General features: G+C 41.0%; 1 protein-coding gene across 1 annotated transcript in view; it reads right to left on the minus strand.

Moving 5' to 3' along the window:
* Positions 1–2,223: 2,223 nt before the first annotated feature.
* Positions 2,224–22,666, minus strand: part of DKK2 (dickkopf Wnt signaling pathway inhibitor 2) — a 57,159-nt gene continuing 36,716 nt past the window's right edge. The window contains exons 2-4 of the mRNA XM_073340041.1: positions 6,655–6,805; positions 5,436–5,585; positions 2,224–4,864 (exon numbers count right to left, since the gene is read on the minus strand). Coding sequence (XP_073196142.1) covers positions 4,614–4,864; positions 5,436–5,585; positions 6,655–6,805 — 552 coding nt within the window. The 3' untranslated portion in view covers positions 2,224–4,613. The remainder of the gene's footprint in view (positions 4,865–5,435; positions 5,586–6,654; positions 6,806–22,666) is intronic.

A 22,666-nucleotide genomic window follows, 5' to 3' on the forward strand; every position in this document is an offset into this window, starting at 1 on the left:
GAGCTGGTGGAAAAAAAAAATCAACGAAAAAATTTGATGGAAAATGTTTTGGTTTTTTTGCTGAAACAGAACTTTCCTTGGTAAATGTCTGTTTTCTGTACTTTTTTCCACACAGGTTTTTTAGGTTTTCAAGAAAAAAATCTTGAAAACCTGAAAAACAAAATTTTGCAGTTTTTGCAGGTGAGGTGAAGAGCAGGGAAGGCAGGATAGAAAAAGGATGGTAAGGGACATAAGAAACCAGGGTGAAATGTTGACCCATGTTTTAGGAGTCAGATGCCACATTTGGAGGGTCTGTGCTCCATATTGCAATATCAGAAGTTATGGGAATAAGTGCATAGAAATATTTTAATTGCTGTCATTTAAAATGTTTAAAATCCATAAATACCATAGGATGCAATACAATGCACTCAAGACAAAGGTGGGTGATGCAACAATTCATATACTATGTATGTAATATGATGTGATGTATGTTTCTATGCTGTTATGCCATTATGTGGTAAAAATGTATTCATTTTAGAGAAGTTAATGAGTATTTCTGAAAGGAGATTGCATCTCTGCAGCTATTTGGGGGCAATAACTAGAACACCCCAGTTGCTTAGCAACAGTTTCTTCAACTCTTGTTTCATGGTGGAGCCAAATTCAGCCTTCAGTTTATTCCGGTAGCAACTCAATAAAGTCAGTTCTTTTTTCTTCTTCTTCTTTTTCTAAATGTTCACAACCCAATTTTGATTTCAGAACATTTATTTCTGATTCAAAATATTGACTGAACAGTTTCTATACAAACAAATTTTAGCCTATGAGCTCTTCGCATGCTGTTCACTTCAGCTATATGCTATTTATTATTTGTGGTATGTGATGGTTTTCTGTGGCCAGTGTTTCTGCTCCCTGATTGGATGATTGATGGCTTGTATTGAGCAAGCCAACTCCCACTTAAGTAATGGGGAGCAGCAGATGTTCACAGTCTTGAAAAGCAGGCCATGAATCTTTTTTCAATAAGAGTTTAACAAAGGGCATATACCAGACAATTAATAGCAAATAATAGATAGCAAATCCTTTTGGTTTTGTACGTACACCACTGTTCACAAGAGAACATTCCATTCTCCAAGAATTCATGTGAATGAAAACCCATTCACACAAATGGTTGCAAATAACAAATAAAAGGGATACAGACATAGTGGAACTGATCAGCTGTTCAAAACTGGAACAAACGTTCACAGACATGGCATTTGCAGTATTTGACCAGCTCTGCCTGAGAGCAGACTTTGACCCTTTATTAGCAATTTGTCAGTAGAAGTCTTTGATTTTGTCATATCTGTTGTTTCATTATGGTAGCATTTGACTGGTCTAAGATGTTGCCTATCTTTGTGACTACATTTCAGTTAACCAGCACTTACATGCTGTGATTAATATAAATATGCCATATTGTTTGAGTACAATCTCTGGCTATTTTCTATCTGTGTTCTCTTACCATTGGGTATCTGAACAGCTGTTCTATTTGATTTCCTAGACTCTGAATATTATATGCATGCAGATGGGGGTATTTTTATTTTAAAAGTAGTTATTCTTGAAAACCAATGGGGAAAATTCTCCTCTCAGTTGCATATACACAGTTCTCATTTAAGTCAGTGTTGCATAAATGACACTACAGATATCTGAGAGGAAATTGACTACAGGTTCCACCATATCATAGTGAACAGATACCATTAACTGAAAAGTATCTCTGCTTCCTGAATGAGCAGCTAAAATAAATGTTTTTTTGTTCTTTAGGCACATGTATTAAAGTAAATGGCAAAACTCCTATTGACTTCAACATCCAGCCTGTACAGTATACAGTGTTGCCAACTCTTGTGATTTTTATGGAAAGTTTCATAATATTTGGTAGGCTTTTTTTCTTGTGTTTTTTTAAAAACCCCTACAGTCAAGAGACTGCCTGAAAACCTCAGCTTTTAAAAAAAGTTTCTAGCCCTCTCAGTGCTGTAAAAAATATGAAAATATGAAACAAAAGCACCCTAAAAATCCAGAAGCCAGATGGCAACTCAAAAGAATCCCAATTTTTAAAAAATATCTAATGATTTTTAAGCCAATCTACTTATTTTGCGGCCTGACTCATGATGTCTTGGCAATACTAAGTATATCTTTCAATCCACCCCATTCAATAAAGACCTACACTTAAACAGCAGGCAAGGAATGTGGGTAAATATTTTTGGGAAAAAGGACATTTAATATATTTCATCTTATTATACATTATTTTTCTAAATTACAAAGTCATCAGGCAGCACATATATTCTGCTACAAAGCTTTTTGTAAGAAATATCTCTATAAGAAAATACATCTCATTAAACATTTCCTGTAAATAAATTACTCCAAATACTAGTTTTGTGGCGAGAAGGGGAGGTTATGCAGAAGTCAGGACATAAGATGCAAATCACTGGGGAGGCCAATTCCGCAACCTCCTACTCACATTGAGTAGACACACTGAAGTGAGTGAGACTGCTCTTATATGTATGTGCTGTTATGGTGTACGGGTTTCAGAATTGACCTCTATATTTCAGTTGTTCTGCTGAAATGATTCACTTTACAGACCTTATTTCTGTTCTCAGTTGCACTGAAGAAACTCCATTGAAGTCACTGGAGTTGCAGTAATATAGCACTTGTGACAGTGAGATTGGAATCAGATCATCACTTTTTAAGGAATATGAGAGCCTATTTCTACAGACCATTCCCTTTATAACAATAAAAACTGGCTTGCATATGAAAAATATTATCCTATAAATCATTCTCTTTAATCCGGTATATACGTTGGAATTTAGATTCTTATCAGAGATACAGGAAGTGTAGTTCAGATCTGATTTCCAGTAAGAAAGTTTGAGTCAGAAGATGTATCTGAACCATTATTTGTACAAAAGGCACAGGTGCAGAAATGCAAGGGTGGGGAAAGGTGCCATAAAGGGCGGGGGGAGGGGTCAAAAGTTGGTCTTCACAATTAAAGTCAACTACTCTGCTGTACCCAAGCTGTTTGGAACTGATTAACCAAAGGGGAGAGCCATTGTCTTATAAAATGTGGAAACAGATATTTCAGTAAGTTAATTATATAATCAGATGTTTTTTAAAGAAATTCCGGTCTCTTTACTTACATTTACACAGATAACATTCTTTAAAATAAGTGAACAAAGTAAGAGGAGGTGCAAAGGCATTAAGAGAGAAGTCAGATGGTGGACATCCTTCGTTTTAGCCAGTTCACGAACAGGGTAGTTATGTTAACAGATTTCTTTAGCCATTGTAGTCAATGTGAATCCACTGTTCACAACAATATCCAAACTGTTAGCATGCATTCAACCAGAACCTGTTCTCTTTTCAGTCTGAGCTGTTGTGTCAGATCTCATGATGATTCGCAGCATGTCATAGATGATAGCATCACATGTCACTGTCTGTTCTTTAGGAGAGGCGATGAAATGCTTGCAAAAGTCAACTTTTTAATTTTTTTGCTGATTGTGTAAGGTGAATCCAATCCATTTTAGCCTCTCCAAACCATAGAAGAACCAGATTTACACTAACAGCCGATTGTTACTGTTATAGTATAAAACTTTTAATTTATTAGCATGCAATCTAATTGTAGCAGATGCATGCAGCATCTCTTATAGTTAAGGTTGCAAAACAATTTCTGTTATCACCTTCCATATTCAGATGTTCATAACTTTTCCAAATATCATCTTTATGGAACTATCTATAATGCAGGCATGTTCTGAGAAGAAAACTATATTTAGTAGCTCAATGAGCAACTGAATGGGTATCATTCTGGATGCATCATGCACATATTTTGCTTTTTCTGCTCAGCCCATGTATGCTAGCAGTATACTGAGACGAATACAAGCTATTAATTATAGTAACTGAAGACGAACCGATTAAGGCATTTCAGTTTAAATATTTATAGAATTATATATATATATTTCAAACAAAAAACCCTGTTTAAATGCCTCTGATCAGAAGAGCTGCCACTGGTGTTTTGAAATCACTATGTGGTGAGATTTTGCCACTCCCACTGGGGCCTGCAAAATCCAGCGCTCTTGCCCTGCAGGAGTGCTTTCCTTTTTCAAGTGACAGCCCTGATTAACAAGGTGTGTGGACATTCACAGTAACTTTTATTCCCATCTCTAACAGCTGCGATTTATCACTAATATTTTAGTAGCCAATAATGTGTTGACAGAAAAAGTCTTCCTGTAAAGCACTGCTTTGAGTTGGAATATGCTGTATACAATTTATTTAACAGTCTATTACCATGGTGGAAACCTATCCCACGCCTAACACTGAACTCTTGAAAAGTCATGGGACCATGCAGCTTGATAAATGTCAATAATTTCCATTGTGCTTTTTTATAATAGCATTTTCCACAAACTGTCAAAATTATTTACACAAAGAAGTTGCATAATGGAAAAACTACCGCCGCCATCGCATTCACCTCCCGTTCAAAACAAATGCAGTTTGGGGTGATTTCTATTCCTACCATAGTCATTACTTTAACCATTCTGTGTTTATTTACAGTCCTCATTTCCGACCATGCTGCAATGCAAATACACAAATTCACAGTCTGTTCGTAACATTTTTCCAGTCCTCATTCAGATTTTTTGACATACATGAAGTCTTGATTTAGAAGAATAAGTGGCATCTTTCCATACTTTGCAAGACAGCCCTTTAGCACAGTCACATCGCTGGAAAATCTCCAAGCCGTGAGAGCCTTTCTTGCGCTGTTTTGTACACACCTCCCCCTGATGCAACACAGGTTTGCAAATTTTGGTCCAGAAATGGCGAGCACAGCAGTACCCCTCAATGCAGTCTGATGATCGTAAGCAGGGGTCTCCTTCATGCCCTAAGAAAAGCAACCAAAATATTTCAGTGCCTGAGACAGAGTGAAAGTATAGATTCAGAATGGTCTGGCTTGACGCTGACTAAGAAACAGAGGATATGATACTTATCGGCTGGTATATGAAGTGCATAAACACCAATGCGTGGCGGGAGTTAGATGCAAGGAGGATATCAATACAATCTACTGTAAGGCCTAATAAGGAGAAGTTCAACTAATGAAGTCTCATGGTCACAAAGGCATGTGTTACATATTGCATGACCATTACAAGATAAGTAAGGTGTGGCCTGAACAGATTGCACAACTGGAAAATACACTTTCACACCACATCTGACACATGGCTTACAGTAAAGGAACAAATGCTATTCCAAGCACAGAGGCTATGAGTGACACATACAAGCAAATTAGTATAACTGATTTGTGGTCTGTGAATTCCTGAGATATACAGATGATGACAATTCCAGACCTCCCAACATTTCATAGCAGATTACTGTAAGTCAGCCTGGTCTGCGTTGCTGTATCTTGTCTTTCTACAGCGAGGTGAATGAACTGGACTATATTGCAAAAGCAATCCTACCTTTTATGTGTGACAGCTTGGACTGTGGTCTCCCTAGATTCTGCCATCCCAAGTCCTTGCTAGAATAAAGACCGTTTTTTTTGTTGCGTGGTCCTTCCAGCGCAGGGATGTGTGGAGTAAGGATGCTTTCAGTTACTGGTATGCAAATACCTATGGGAATGAGATGTTAGAAATGGGAAGGCCTATTTGAAGGTTGTGGTAGAGGCTGAGAGGCAGTGTTGTCCAGTCAATAGGGAACTGAACTGAAATTCAGGAGGCCTGGGTTCTATTCATGGCTCTGCTAGTGACCTTGAGCAAATCACTGCATCTCTCTGTGCCTGTGTATTTCCCCTCCCACCATATGTCTGTCTTGTTTATTTGGATTCAAGGCACTTTGGAGCAGGGACTTCAAATCCTCTTATAACAGGAGCTTCAATCTCAGGTGGGGCATCAGCAATATAAACAATAACAAGAATAAGTTATAACTTCCAAGGCGTCATTTTAGTGGAGTAAGACCAGGATGAATTTGGTTCTTTACATTTATTGAAAAAGAATGGTTGTCCAATTTGCTATTGAATCAGTGAATTAATCCATATTTTAAGTAATCTGTCAGCCACCCATAGTTTAATCATGAAATACAGGTTTTGTTAAAAAAAACCTAAACACCTAAAAGAATGGGGGGGTCAGAGAGGTGGTTCACAGTACCTTAAATGAACAGAAATGTACTATGATGTTGCAGAAAATTCAATGAAAAGGGGGATTTAAAAAAATAGTAAACATTCCCCTGGTGTGTTTGACATTGTATTAGTGTGAAACACAACTGCACTGCATTAACACAAGAATCACGAATCTGACCAGTCACTGCATGACTACACTCTAAATGGTTAGTTATGCATCGAACTTCCTATTGCCACATGCAAATACAGTTTGAGCATGCAATCAAAATGACTGCATCCACAAATAAGGCATACAGTTGCCTACACAGTTTTGAAAATCATGTTTCTTACTAGCAGAGCAAAATCACAGAATCTCTTCTAATCATAAGGAAGAAAGAATATGACATACTTATACAATCCCTGTGCTATAAGTTTTTTGAGATGTTTCCTCTGAAGAAGGAATTGTGGTAACCCAAACAGAAATACTACTACACATGTCCTCTGCTTACATATATTCTCAATATATGCCATTAAACCAGTCACTGTCATATATAAAAGGAAAACAAGAAGAGTTGCTTAAGTACCATTGTTACAGCGGTTCCCAGGGCAGCACATGCCGTCTCTGTGGCAACGCTTCTTTTTCCTTCTGCAGATCATGCAGGCAGAAGTAGCTTGATGAGGACTATGGCAGTATCTCCCAACTTCACATTCTTTATCATTAGTGCAAGGGTATGCCTGGTCAAGAAAAAAGAAGGATTTAAAATAAAGTAGTAATGCACAATAATTCTTAATTCATATAGTTCACATCATATTAGCAAAACCAAAACAAGAAAAACAAAATGTGAGAGGTATGTTCAGAGGGAAGGGGGGAAGGGGGAAGAATTTATCAGATCCAAGAAGGGGCCACAAGGGGGTGAAATTAAGGTGTGCTTCTCTATGGCAATTTACAGTTGCCAGAGAGGTCATTCAGGGACTATGGCCAGCTTTCATAAGTTCGAGCAGCCCATAGGCTGCTCTAGCTGATGTTGGAGCTGTGGCAACTTAAGAATCAGGAAGCCATAACCAGATCCTTAATAGCCGTATTCCTTCTTATATCAAGCATATCTTGGTGCAAGAGAGAATCTGGCCTGTATTTTTTAACGCATTCCAAGTAATTAATACATAAAACCTCAGTAATCCAAAGTAAGGAATGAGCAGTTTTATCTTTGGTGGAGATCTACCTGGAAGTGAGTAAAACTCCCAAAGTGTCCTCTGCACTGGATCTTGTCTAAAAATGGGCTAAATACTTAGGTGGCATCTTTACTTTGAAAGGTTCCAAATTCATGTCAAGAACATGGATGAAGAGACCTTTCCCATTAGCCCATGATATTTACACTGAATACTCCCACATTGGTACAAATTCTTCTTTTGCATGCACACTGTTCCCACTGACACCTATCAGTGGGATCCTTTGAAAGCAAACAGTATCAACATCCTCCTAGCCTTACTGCCACTAAGGAAGGAACACATGGAACACTCCTGTATTCATCAAAACCACAATTCTCTTCCACTAAGACCTCCCTTTTTCATGTGCGAATAGCAGAAGATGGCCCTAAGGAGAGAGAAAAAGAGGCTTTGTCCTTCCAGATCAGACATAATGCCATGAGATCCACATAAGGACCCCAGATCATTCCCGAAATCCTACCACTGGCTCCCAAGCAGCTGTAATTGTGCATCACTGCTGTATCTGACTAGTGCATATTAAATTATCCTTTCACTTACACAAGCAAATATATATTGTTATGTTATCTCACATTAATTAATTCAAGACTTTCCACACACGTGCTTTAAAATTATATTCAGTGTTTTATTTAGTTTTCTATTTAACTTTTTGGATTTGGGATGCTAACATGTCTCTCAGAACTAGTGCTGAGAGAAAAATTAGTTTCCCAACAACTGTCAAAAAATGTTGAGGAATTTTTTACATAATTGCCCCCCCAAAATTGTTACTGAAAACAGTCAAAATGATTAATGGAATTATTTGTTTACCACAGAGGGCCTTGTTGGGCTTGTGTAGCTGTTTTCATTGCTATTTTTAGCCATACTAGCTAGATTACGGCTAGCTCAGTTATGCCTCCCTGAGCTGCAAATCACACCTTTGATTTCAGTGTAGACATTCCCAAAACCTGTTTCCCAACCAAAGAATCTTCTCCCTGCACAATATGCAGTATTTAAAAAAGCCATTTTCTCACATATGAACATGCAGTAATACAAATAAACACTTGGCTATTTTTGAAAATTTAAATTTACCAGTCTTCACTCAGTGGCATTTACTCCTTCTCCTTTGTAGTTGCCTCAGAAGCTGACACTGCTGCCTCATGGATAGTGGAGGGAGAGAAGGTGGTTTGGCTGACTGGAATTTGGTAATTTAAATGAGGAGGATGAATTTAATCAGGAGCGTCCTCATCCTACACCTTACCGTAGGGGTATCTACATCTGATTTACCTAAACCAACCTGCCTTGGCTTTCAAGTGCATAGGAATCTCAAGGAGCACAATCCCTCTCGGAGATCCCAGCATGCAGGAGAAGTATGCAGCCTATACTTCAATAAGCATATCTAGCTCTACAAGCTGGTGCAATGAGGGGGATGGAGCCATGGCCCCCTTCTTATCTCCACACACTTGTTTTTAAGGATATATGAGGAGAGCAATCTCTGGGCTTACTGGATATAATCCAATGCCTATTAAGTCATGGAAAACTCCAACTTGACCTCAGTGGATTCTGGATCATGCTTATTGAGCACTGGAACTGCAACTGTCCATTGCCTTTCCATGGGAATTGCAGAGGAAAGTAGAGGATTCCTTTGTGTCCACTTTCCTACTCAAGGACTAGGGGAAATCTCTCCTTTGGTGTTTACCCTCTTCAGTATTTGTAAACAATTATGCTCCCTTTAGTCATTGCTTAATCATGCTATAATTCCCCCATAAATCAGCCCCTCCGCCAGGCAATGTCATGATTTGGTTTGGCAAAACTTAATAAAGTCTAAGTACTTATCTGAAGTTATCCCAGCCCCTTTGATCTAGGAATTTGGCTAGAAAGCCCTTGTCACAAATATAAAGGGAAGGGTAAACACCTTTAAATCCCTCCTGGCCACAGGAAAAACCCTTTCACCTGTAAAGTGTTAAGAAGCCAGGATAACCTCGCTGGCACCTGACCAAAATGACCATTGAGGAGAAAAGATACTTTCAAAGCTGGAGAGGGAGAGAAACAAAGGCTCTCTCTGTCTGTGTGATGCTTTCGCTGGGAACACAAAAGGAATGGAGTCTTAGAACTTAGTAAGTAATCTAACTAGATATGCATTAGATTCTGTTTTGTTTAAATGGCTGATAAAATAAGCGGTGCTGAATGCAATGTATATTCCTGTTTTTGTGTCTTTTTGTAACTTAAGATTTTGCCTAGAGGGATGCTCTATGTTTTTAATCTGATTACCCTGTAAGGTATTTACCATCCTGATTTTACAGAGGTGATTCTTTTACTTTTCTTCAATTAAAATTCTTCTTTTAAGAACCTGATTGCTTCTTCATTGTTCTTAAGATCCAAGGTTTTGGGACTTTGTTCGCCTATGCAAGTTGGTGAGGATTTTTATCAAGCCTTCCCCAGGAAAGGGGGTGTAGGGTTTGGGAGGATTTTGGGGGGAAAGACATTTCCAAATGGGCTTTTTCCCTGTTCTATATTTGTTAGACGCTTGATGGTGGCAGCAATAAAGTCCAAGGGCAAAAGGTAAAATAGTTTGTACCTTGGGGAAGTTTTAACCTAAGCTGGTAAAAATAAGCTTAGGGGGTTTTTCATGCAGGTCCCCACATCTGTACCCTAGAGTTCAGAGTGGGGAAGGAATCTTGACAGCCCTAAAGAACTAACTGGTTTTCTTGTGAGATTTCCAATTGGGTACTTCCTGATTTCAGTTAAGCAGGAAATGCCACTATGGAGTGCAAAGGTAATCCAAAGAGTAACTTTTTAATTAAAAAGTTAACCAAAACTTTTTGCGTCTAATTTTTTTTTAAAATATAACAGTGAGGGAAATGAACAGAGCATCAGCCTCAGCTTTCAGTTTCCTGGGTTCATAGAATCATAGAATATTAGGGTTGGAAGGGACCTCAGGAGGTCATCTAGTCCAACCCCCTGCTCAAAGCAGGACCAATCCCCAACTAAATCTTCCCAGCCAGGGCTTTATCAAGCCTGACCTTAAAAACCTCAAAAGAAGGAGATTCCACCACCTCCCTAGGTAACACAGTCCAGCACTTCACCACCCTCCTAGTGAAAAAGTTTTTCCTAATATCCGACGTAAAACTCCCCTACTGCAACTTGAGACCATTACTCCTTGTTCTGTCCTTTGCTACCACTGAGAACAGTCTAGATCCATCCTCTTTGGAACCCCCTTTCAGGTAGTTGAAAGCAGCTATCAATCCCCCCTCATTCTTCTCTTCTGCAGACTAAACAATCCTATTTCCCTCAGCCTCTTCTCATAAGTCATGTGTTCCAGTCTCCTAATCATTTCTGTTGCCCTCTGCTGGATGCTTTCCAATTTTTCCACATCCAGGTTCTGTTGGTTTGCTTCACTTCACAGCTTTATCCTTTTTTATGGGTAGAGTTTTGTCTTCATTGTAACAATCTGCCTGTAGATACTGGTTTTGAGAGAGCCAGCTGTTCACCAGTGATGTGTCAAACGAGTGGGAATAATTTAAAGCCTGAGATGGAATTTTTCACTGTGTTACGAAATGTACCATTATCAACAGTGGCTGAGCCAGTTTATAAATAAAGCTTTAAACCATCAAATTGTACAAATCATGGCAAATGTATTTTTTCACACAGTAAAAATTAGCACAGCTGCTCTACTATCCCGTGCTGAGTTCATTTGTTGTGGAAAATGTAAAGGCTGAAACTTATTCAAGTTGTGATCTTGACGGAGCTTGAGTATGGTTCACTACACTGACTGCTGGGATTAGGTAACCAAGTAACAGTTCAGGGGTAGATTGCCTGTACCTGTCCTTGCATGGGCATGCAGCGGGCAGACAGCCAGGATCCTTCCACACCACACAAGGACATGGGACGAGCACAGCTCCTGCATTTGGGGAACTGGAAGGACTGCTTCCCCCACGCATCCTTGGGGGTGTAAATTAATCCAAAAGGGTCAGGGAAGAGGCAGGGCCATAATTCACCCTTCAAGTCTTCCTTCTCCAATGAGGCCAGCAGAGAGAGGCCCGCTGCACAAAGAGCTCTTGAGACTCCTCAGCCATGGGGCAACATGTCGCTCTCAATGGCTCTAACTGTTTATCCACTAAGCACAGCTCTGATTATAAAGGAACCTCAATGAAACTGAAAGATAATATTTAGCACTCACTGCAGCTTCATTTAGATACACTCATTTCATGTCTTCAGCCCAAAATTAGACTTGGTCATTTCAATAAAACTATAGAATAATGCAGATTGGATCTATGACATGGAGTTGGAAGCTCAAATTGCATTATTAAATCTAATAAGAGATCCTTTGTTTTTACACGGTTTGCTGCTCCACCCCTGCCCCTAGTTTCAGTCTGCTGTGAGCCAATTCATAATAGATATTGCTGATTTTGGTGGCAAGAAAACACATTTCAAATACTTGTTAAATTACTGCTGGGGTAGAGGACTCTGCAACAAGATAGTTTGAATTTTGCTTTCCAAGGGGTGTCTCTGGAAAGTACATCTCTCAGTTTGTGTCATGGCATCAGGTGGATCAGTCCTCAAAGGCTATCCTGTTTCAGCCAAGTCATGGAGAGGTATGGATGTAAACTCTAAAAAGAGACCCCCCCCCCCTGAAACAGTGATTTTGTGCACTCCTAATGCCAAGGGCTGTGAATGAGTCATGGGAATATTCAGGGGAAATCACAAAGCAGCCATGGAATAAAACCTCAAAAGTGGATTATTTTTAGTTTTGAAAACATCAGCAGTATTGGCTGAAAGCATCAGGACATAGTTTGCGGCAAAACTAATCCTTATTTTTCCACTTTTTGTACAAGCTGTGACAGGGCAATGTCTCTCTTCTATCTTCTGCTCTGTGTACACAGACTCAGAGACCTTCAATTGTTAAACATGCCACCACCTTACTGATTCATACACCATAGGCATTTACAGTTTCAATTTTTCCTCAGTTCTCTGCCAAGGGAGAGGGAAAAGATCTCTCTCTACCCCAGAGATCCTTCCTAGCTCTGGTTCTACTAGCTTGCCTCTCTTCTTTGTGCTTCCTTATTGAGCCTTCTTATACCTCCTTCATTAATGGGGCAATTTGCTCACTAGTGGTCTCCCAGTCCATTCTAATCCACTAATTAGGCCTGGTCAGGTCCAGCCTGAGGGGAATTAATTGGTGTTCAAGTGAAAAGAATGCTGACTTAGTTGTTAGTTCTCAACTCTCTGTCACTGCTCTTCCCTTCTTGCCTGCTGGCGCTGTCTTTTTCTTTCCTCAGGTCTTTCTCCCTTGCCTGAGGTGTTACTCTGCCGGAGTCTCTACTCACTCCCAGGATGGTCATCTGGGGTCCCTTTGTGGAATCCACCCATTCTTCATGAACAGAAATTTTATTTGATGGGCAGAGGTCACCCGCACAATTCTGCTTCTGCCCATAGGTCCTCGGATCATTGGGCAAACTATGGGATCAGCCTCTCTATTCTCAACCTCTTTACTTTGTGGTGGGGCATAGAGCCTACCTTCCTCCACCTGGTTGCTCAGGATCCCTGTTTCTCCCAACCCTCCAATTTATGTCTTGTCTCTTTCCTTCTGGTGTGTGTGTGGCAGGGGGGAGGACCTGATGACTTCTCGACCCTGGCTACCAGGCTTGAGGTATTTGTTTCTTCTGCCTCTATTTCCACATTTTTCTTATCCTTCCCCTGTTTCTCAGGAGACTCCACTTTCTTTCCCTTCCTGATGGCTTCTTATCCTAGGTACAGTGTTTACCAATCCATATCCTTCCAGTTTCAGTATTCCTCCCCATAGCTTTTATTTCCTCCAGCTTGGGTTACATTTTCCACTGCTTGGGCCCCCTGGTACCAGACCGCATCTCAAATTGCAACGGGCTCCAATCTGTGCCCAATGTCACAAGTTGATGCAATCTCTCTACTATCCTGGTTTGACCCCCTATAGAGGGTGAGCCATCTTTCCTGGGGAGGTCCACCTCTATGCATTCTTCTGTCAGTTTAACAGCCATGTCCAGTGTGGCAGGCTGATGTCATCTGACCCATACTTGTGTGTTCTTGGGGAGGCTCTGTAGAAACTGTTCAAGGATCAGAGTGTTCACAATCTCCCTCAGCCAATGGGTGGTCCAGTCCCGCAGTCTCTGGGCAAAAGCCCAGGGTTGGACTCCCACATCCATCTATTCTTCAGTGGGTTGGCCTACCCCATCCAAGATGGCCACCTTTACCAACTCAGTCTCTCACTTGCACATTTGTTAAAGCCACATAAGCCACCGGTGCCTTCCCAGTCAAATAGGGGACTAGACATTCGGCCCAGGTCTCCTTGTCCCAGCCCGCACCCACAGCTACCCTCTCAAAAGCTGCCTATGAATGCATGTGGATCATCCACAGGGCCTGTCTTATGTGTTCCCTGTGGCTGGTGACTGGTTCCCTGTCACAGGACTCACCATACTTAGGAGCAGCTGCTCCTTCATGTGCAATTGCTCCTTTATAAAGCCTTGCAGGCTCTTACATTGCTCTGCCAGTTGGGTGAGCAAAGACTGTCTTTTCAGATGGTGCGCCTATATGGTTAATTTGCCTACCCTGTGACCTGAACCTCTTCAGGACTGGTATGGGGTGAACACCCCATCACACAACCAATAAGAAATACCTTTAGAGGACATACATTTTTCTGAACAGTTTTGCCCTGAACTGCCCCCTCTCTGCCCAACTCCTTCCTTACCGCTAAATGAATGTGAGTTCCTGTGTGTGAAGGAAGCTCAAACAAGAGGCAAATAAGCAGCCACTCTGCCCCTGTCAAGTTCAAGCTGCTGTCTTTCTAGGAATGAATGGAGCATTGCAGGTAGGACTACCGTGTGGCTACATGCTGCTCATAGAGTTAATCCAGCATATCATATGTGGAATTCCATTATATCACTATTTGCTGCTTCCTCTGAGGGCAGTAAGCAGATCCTCCACTTGAAGTTCCTTAAGAAAACTGTATGAAGCTAGCCGAAGTGGCCAGAGTGGGTTGAGAGTATTCTCATTGCTGTGGAATAACTATTGCTAACAGCAGTGCTTAATTTGTGCCAGGGCTGAGCCTTGGCACCTCTAGGCTTGGTAGTTCATTGCCCTGGCACCTCTAGGCTTGTATCAGTTATGAAAGTAAAAAAAATTGCTTGAGCCCCAGCAATTCTTTCATTTCAAATTAGGCACTGGCTAACAGGCTGGGCCACATGAGAAACGGGATACAGGTGGGAAATGGCCATTATGTACCGCTTTCCTTAGTGTTCCCTATTGTCTGAGGCCACAAAATCTGTGGATGAGAGAGGAGCTTGTCACAACTCTTCATTGACAATGCAGCTTCTTCACTGTACTACCAGTTCTCAACGTCACATAAGCACAGTTGCTGGTGAACAATGCTAGAGTTGACGCTTCTGCTAAAGCTGAGCGGTGTGTGCAAGCAGACAAGGAATCAGCTCCTCCACTGTGGAAATCATGATTTGCTCTCAGATGTTTGCAAGAAGAAAATGAGGCTTATTCCACTGAGAAAATTATTGGCTGCGAATCATTTGTTCAGCTCTCATTTTCTTCCTTAATTTGAAAGTGAGAGAAAGAGAGAAGCCATGGGTTCAGTGAGAGGCTGGGTGTAGCCAGGAATTTCTCGAGCGCTAATCTTGGCTGCGGAATTGACCATTACTGCTCTCACTGAAGCGGAACACTCACTGACTTCAGTGGAAGCCAGATTGGGCCTTTGGTGAGTAGTCACAAGCTCAGCCACGTAGCCTCTCTTCCCCAGTTTGTAAAATGGTGTAACAACACTTACCCACCTCTCTGCAGTGTTGTCAGGATTAAGAGATGGGCCAGCAGAAGCAAGCCCCCTTCAGCCAAGGGGGCTGAGTGTGCTACGCCATGAAGTGGGGCACTTGCTCTCATTCTTTTCCTGCACCAATAACCCCCTTAACTTTTCAGCTTGCCCTCTCTGCAGCTGTTTATAATGCTGTGAAAATGGCAGTACAGCCAACACATACAGGGCCAGATTGTGTGTGTTGATGTGTCCCTGAGTGAGGGCAGATGCTGCCTCCAACCCATAACCCCACAAGCCTTGTGCCTCACAGACAACCATCTAAGTCACAGTTCCTCCCTGTTCCCCCACCCCATTGCTGGGCCAGAATATTGCAACCTCCCCTCCCACAGTCCTCTATGCTAGCTCAGCTGTGTTGGACAGTGTGCTGAGGGGTGGAGCCAAAACTCTCCTTATTTCTCATCCTTCCCCACCTACTCTCTGCCCATCCATTCTGGGTGAAGGGACTGTAAGCGAGGCCACAACTCCATGTAGCCCATGTGGGAGAATAAGTGGGTTCTTATCCCCTCCCCATACCCTTACTCTCCTTCATGGGCACGTAGTAATTAGTTGCCAACTTGATCTGCTATCTAGGATTTCTTTTAAGATAACAAGAATAAAAAATAAAAAAACCCAACAACTGTGCACAACTTGCTGGCAGCTGTGAACATGATGCTCCTGTCTGCACTGTCTGATTCCATTCACAGCATTTTCTCACTCAGTTCTGGAGAAAGGTACCATATCAGCAAGCAAGCCAGTTTTGGGGGAAGTGAGCTAGCAGGATATAATTCCATGCCTGTGCTTTCGGGGAGACGGTCTTCCTGTCAGACAATACGGTCATCAAACAATGCAGCATCTGTTTTCACCACACTAGTCCACTTGTATCTCCTTTTCCCTTCAGTTTTCTGCTTTCCCGGCTCCTTGCTATGGCATTAGTGTAGAAGGCACGCCCCAAAAGTCATTCAAGCAAACTGCCTGTGTAACCAAGCTTTTTTGATACCAAGCAAGTTGGATTGCCCCTATATATTCTCAAATCTTCCTCATGGACTGGTGCAAATTTTGACTCTGTTCCATCTCTAATATTGCAGGAAAGAATCCTAAAAGTCTAACCATCCCTGGTGTTTTTTTCCCCCTCTCCAACTACTGTTCTGTCATACTGATTTCAAGTGACACACCACAGCAACTCCATACCAGAGTATTCAGTAGTAGTAGAAGCAGCAACTGGCTCTTTCCTGGATTCAATCCTAATAAGAAATAAATAGCGAGTTACAAGGTTGGAGGGGCGAGTTGACGGTAACTGAATCCAAAACTGGCACATACCAGTAACTCACTGATTATGTGGACTGCAGGTTACCTCTCTCTCTCTCTGTTATCTGTGTGAATGTTTCTGTTAAAGTACAGCAATACTGCACTGTAAAATTAGCAGTTTTATTGTCCTTGAAGACATTTTCATTACAGATAATTATATATGAGTAAATGTACTTGAGTTTGAGGTTTTTCAAACTTCTCAAATTATTCTCTGGGTTCACAAAATTAGTTCCACGTCCTCAACCCATATTTCACCTGTAATGTAAACAATTAGGGTTAGATTTGGACCTTAGCAAGGGACTGTGAATAAATTGCAGTGACTCAAGAATAGCCTCAGCAGGCATTGTGTTTCAGAGACAGCCCTCTGAGGCACAATTTCCCCCCTGGCTTTCTCCTTGCCCCAGGGAATAGTAATTTACTTCTGTCTTATTCTGATAATGGCACCTCGTGTATTGGCTGATATGATGGGGGGTGGGGGGGTTGGAGCCAAGTGTCCACTAATTCCTCATCCCTCCTCACTCACCTGCTTCAGGGGAGAGCTATGCACTTTCTTAACTCTGTGCCCCAGACTCCAATGTTAAGGTAGCTCTCACACAGGTGTGATTGTTCATACCTCCTCACAGTCCCCCATGTGGATGTGCAGTCCAGTCACATTCTAATCTTCATTTTTCATGGTTAATTAAACACAAAAACACCTATGCTTTTTTGGCTAAAGGGAAGCCTGTGCTACCCAGGGTATCCGAGGTAGCATCTTTATAGTTATTCTTTCCCCCTTTTCTGCTCCTTTTTTCACTGCCTTTTCTAAGCAGAACATGTGCACAATAGCATTTGGCTTTGAGTTGAACTTTCAAGAGCACAAATTTGCCCATCGCTCAAGATAATCTTAACAAACTAACAAATTGCATGCTATGCATGGACAGAGCTGTATGCAGGTGTTGCACTAGGGCTTCAGCTCTGGAGACCAGGGTTAAAATCTTGATTAGGTCACAAGTGAAAATGAGTTTGGTGATCTCAGCTTAATCCCTAGTGGACATTTGTCCATATCACAAGACACCAGAGTATCTGATAAACTACAGTCATTTCCTGTTCTATGTACAGGGAAAAATCACATTCCTGCTGTGCTGTGAATGGAAATCACTGTAGTTGTTTAATTATCATTAGCATTAAATGGGACTTATATGAATGCATCTACTTCTGTGGGTGAATAACTTCCTGATAATGAGGTTCATGATTATAAATTAGAAAAAAAATTGCTCCAAATTGGGGAAAGGAGTTACATGAAACCTCTAGAACTTTTCAAAAAAAGTTTTGGGTTTCATGAAACTTATTGAGTTACATAAAACCTTCTTCCCCTTAATTTAAAGCATTTTTTAGCCCAGGGAAACTTAATTTTTAAAACCATGTATTTCTTACTAAATGAAAACCTGTGTTAAGCAGAAAATAAATATTCATGTTTGAGAGTAATTCTCAGCTTGTTTCTAGGACTACCAGGGGAATAAAATTTTAAAAATATGCAGCAGTCCAGACCTCATGCTTTGCCAGAGCCAAATAAAACTCGGACTGTAAAAGTTTTGAGCTCTCTTCTGAATCGAGAGTATGTAAGTATTCAGTGGATTCTGAATTTGCCAAACCAGGTTTTCCCAGTTCTTACTATAATGCTATGGGCAACACTGCATGTGAGTTGTAGTAGGAGCAGTGTGTAGCCAATGCCGTTTAGGTGGGCTATTGGAGACACTGTGTCTCAGGAGGCCTCAGGAACAAGAAGGGTTGGTGCATTTACATTACCAAGAATTGGGTGCAGTGTGCATCCGCCATGCATAGGGACAGCGATTGTGACCAGTCCCTGCTTCATTTTGGAAGAATGGGCTCCTAGTGCTTTCTCCCTTTGCACACCCGCTCATTTTCTGGCCCTAGGTTAGGTGTCATGTTTCAACTGGCTTGTTAGGGTTTCGATTACACACCTATCCAGAGGTGTGAGAGAATATAAGGACCCTCCCTACATTACTCTCTGGACCTTTGGGCTGGATGGATAAGGATAAGCAGACCACATACACATTTACTCTTTCCCTGGAGTAAGTGGACGAGGAGCGGATAGGAGGGGCAGGGAATGGATGGAACCTTGTTTTCACCCCTACACTACTGAGAGGCCAGTGCATCTGAGCCGGCATGCAGGCTAGGAAGTTAACAATTTTATGCTGGTACTATAGGCCAGTCCTAAAATACTATCGCTAGAGAGTAGGGAAGGAACTGTGGTTCCCAGTGGAATGCAGCTACTGGCCGGCACTTTGTATCCCGTGTATCCTTGTGACAAATTCTAGCTATTAGACTATAAATAAATAACTAGTCTCTTTTAGCTATTCTGCATATTTAACAATAATCTCCTGAGTTTATATATATGATACCTCCGGGGAAAAAAGGATGCTTTCTTAAAAGCTTCAGTGCTGCGTTGGTCTATCAGTAGCTAAATACATCCAGTGGGCTCCAGATCGAATCCAACCAAAGAGCACACACAACAAAAGCACTCTGTGGCATTCCTGGCTCCATCTTGCCTGGTGGACCCCAGCACTATATGGCAATGCCTCCCTTTCAAACTTTGGGTGTAAATTTTTTGGGTCCATGGCACCCTCCAAGCTCAGGGCCTGGATCTGTGAAACCCTGGATCCAGGCTTAATTTGTGTGCATCGATTTTGAATGCGGGTCCCTTATTGCACTTTAAAATTAATATGTTTGATGAGACAGGTTAAAAATGTTCCAAGATTGGGGAGCAGTCAGAGTGACCCAACCTTTACTGGCTTTAGCTCCCCCTGAGTGGCTCATATTGGTTGATGAACTACCAGCAGCAGCATTATAATGGAGGGCACCAAAGTAACATGAGATAATTTTTGAAAGCAGCCATACAGAACTAAATCAGTTGTGACTAAAAGCTTCTACCTCTTGATTTTAAGTCATCTTTGGAAGGCCTCACCAAAGTCTTCTTGAAAGATGAAGATGAATCCAACCCTTTCAACAGTCTGTTTGTCCTTTTATCTCTCCTTTCTTCTCACCCATTTCTGCTGGTTTTACTTTTCAATTTGGTCTCTAATTGGCTATTGATAATCTGTTCCAGAATAAGATCTTTCTGGCTTTTTGATCAGCACATTAACTGGTATGGCTGAACAGTGGGTTCCCAAAAATAATGTTCATACATGATCTATTAACGCTGGAAGTATGCATTTTTTTTATTTAAGAATACTATCCAGATGGAAATAGGTAGCAGAGTCTATGGCACACAGAGCACCAAGAATTAAACTTCAGGTAGGTACTCACACATTATAGTAAGGAGTTTATTAATGTAGACAGGAACCCGGGAAGAAGTTAATGTTTCAACACATTACATATTGCTTCTCCATCCCATCCCCTATCACTCAATATTCTGATCCCTCTCTAGAATTAAGGATGAAAGTTTTTGGAAAATCATAGAATCATATGACTGGAAGGGACCTCAAGAGGTCATCTAGTTCAGAGTCCTACCATGAGTGCAGGGGAAAATATTATCTAAATCTTTACTCACAATGTAGAGAAGGTCAAAAATCAGGGGGGAAATGTTGAAAAAATTCCCCCTCTCTTTTTTCAAAGTCAAAATTGGAAATTTCTATGAAAAAATTTAAATTTGGAACATTTTTGACCAGCGGTTACTCCTGTGTCAGTGTCTATTTGAGGTGAATATACAACAGAGTGAAATCACTGCCATTTTATCTTTTAGATGGATTTCTGGAAGCTTGGTGTCATGGTACTGAACTATCTCATCTGTAATCTGTGACAGCATCTTCAGTCTGGGGGCATCCCCCTTGCAAATGATTAATGAGAGAGTGGTACTGGTGCCAGCCCTAAATAGATCCGGTCATTTCTTGCAATATTTAATTTACCCTGTCCAAACAGAATATCTCATAGTGGTAGAAATGGGCCCAAGTCACAAAGGTTGGATCCAGATCTGAACTTTCCTGAAGTAAGAGGGTATTTTGATCTGGGGTTTTGGTTTGATCCCATCTCTACATAATAGTCATCAGCAGTCATGACCAGGAGAAATTATAAATGCACCAAGAACATGGAAACAAGAGGCGGTTATAGCCTTTCCCTGTGGATTCAAACTGCTGCTCAAGAAATGCACCTACTTTGTACTAAGAAGTCCACAAAAACATAGAGAAAGCAATTAATTAATAGGGTGAAATCCTGGCTCCACTGAAGTCATTGGTAAACCTCCCACTGATTTAAATGAAGCCAGGATTTTACCTATAGAGAATACTGCACGTTTATAAAAAGATATGCAAGGTTCCACATATTCTGCAATTCCATGTCTGTGGACTTGACCATGGACGCCATCCCGTTCCTACAAATTGCTGCAGAATTATGCTACCGCATCTATAATTTCTTTTTTTTAAAATACGTTTCTAGCCCTCATGTTTACATGTTTCATACATGTTTCTTGAAAATGTGAACTCAGTGCCAAACTGAGACAGCCAGAAACAACAGCACTGAAAGGCATGACCTGTGCTATTTATCTCAATTGGCTGTTAACTCTGAAACATAAAGATGTCAATATATGGAAGCATTGTTATTTACTTCCCTGCTGAACATTTTAGCAGGAACAGCTGACTAACATGCTTACATCACAATCCCAAAGTGCTTTCCCAGGTGTCAAAGGCCACAACTGTCATCACCCAAGGTTTCAAAATCCTTCACCTTCTCTGTTACATTCTACTTTACAGTGCAAAATCTATTATGTGAAATCTGTACTATTCTTCTGGCTAGAGAGTTGTCAGGGACTGAATCTCCGATATTAATCTCCAAAGCACAGATGTGTATCAAAAACTGAAAACACTGGACAGCAGGAATCAGTCTTATTTTAATATTAAAATAAATAACATAGGGCACTTACACAGATTGTATTAATCATTTTCATTTTTATGATTATTAAAATACCAATTTTTATACTTCAAGCAAGATATCAAAGAATTAGCAGTTTGTTGCACAATCATTGCAGAATTCAGGATCTAGACATAGATGGGGACTTCAATATATGTTAAAACAGATTCCACTTCTGCAGTCCTTACAAGTGACTCAGTGTTGGTCATCACGAGTAAGGGTTGCAGAATGGAACTCAAAATTAAGTCACTGACTGCAACTCTGGGCTTTCATTTTTATTACTACAGTGTGAAGTATAATATTGGGGCCCAATGCAGCAATACTTAGGCATGGATAGTCCCACTGACTTCAAACAGGACTACCTGCATGAAGAAGGACTATATGTAGGTAAGAGTTGAAGGTAGAGGCCCTTGAAATGTCACATGATGGTATCACCTTGGTCTCTGGTTCATTCAGCACTAACATCAGTGAAGTCCATGTCACAGTACTACAACATTAAGGACAATAATCAATCTCTACCCGAAGCCAATTAAGACTAACGGGGCACTATACCAAAAACCCTGGACCCTTCACAGCAACAGAAAAACCACGATGATGGTGTTGTATGACTAACCTGGAACTACCCGAACTATTCCAGCCTGTGGTAAACAATATAGCTCTTAATTTTTTCAACAATGTATAAACTTTTCATTTTTTTTCTTTTAAATTGTTCTTGTTTAGTTTTGTATAAACAAGAAAACAAAAATAATACAGCAAGGCAAAAATGTGAATAAAAACAGATGAACACTAACATATTTATATGGCATTTTGCAGACTTATTATAGACTCAGGCAAAGCTTGGACCTGATTCTGAGCTGCACCTCTCAGGATGAGCTCTGGCCATACCCTCTTCTCCCTCTGACAGGTCCCCTCCCACTTTCAGGCTTGTCCTAGCATCCCCCTACACTAGAGTCTAAAGGAAAAGGAATGGACAGTCCTACACTGCCAGACAGGGAGATCTCAATGCTCTCTGGCTTGTTTAATGCCATAGGAATGGTCAGAAGGGACCAGAATGCAAACCAGACCCAAAGTCTGTAACTCCAGAAAGAACCTTGCAAAATATATGTCAAGGGGAGAGAGAAACCATATGCATTTGGGAAGCCAAGCATGTGCTCTGTTCTAACCCAATGACACATTGTAAGGAGAGTGATCACTTTAGATAAGCTATTACCAACAGGAGAGTGGGGTGGGGGGAGAGAAAACCTTTTGTAGTGGTAAACACCCATTTTTTCATGGTTTGTATGTATAAGAACATCTTCTGTATTTTCCACAGTATGCATCCAATGAAGTGAGCTGTAGCTCACGAAAGCTCATGCTCAAATAAATTG

Source organism: Lepidochelys kempii, chromosome 4 (assembly GCF_965140285.1).
Source record: "Lepidochelys kempii isolate rLepKem1 chromosome 4, rLepKem1.hap1, whole genome shotgun sequence".
NCBI classification, from domain to species: domain Eukaryota; kingdom Metazoa; phylum Chordata; order Testudines; family Cheloniidae; genus Lepidochelys; species Lepidochelys kempii.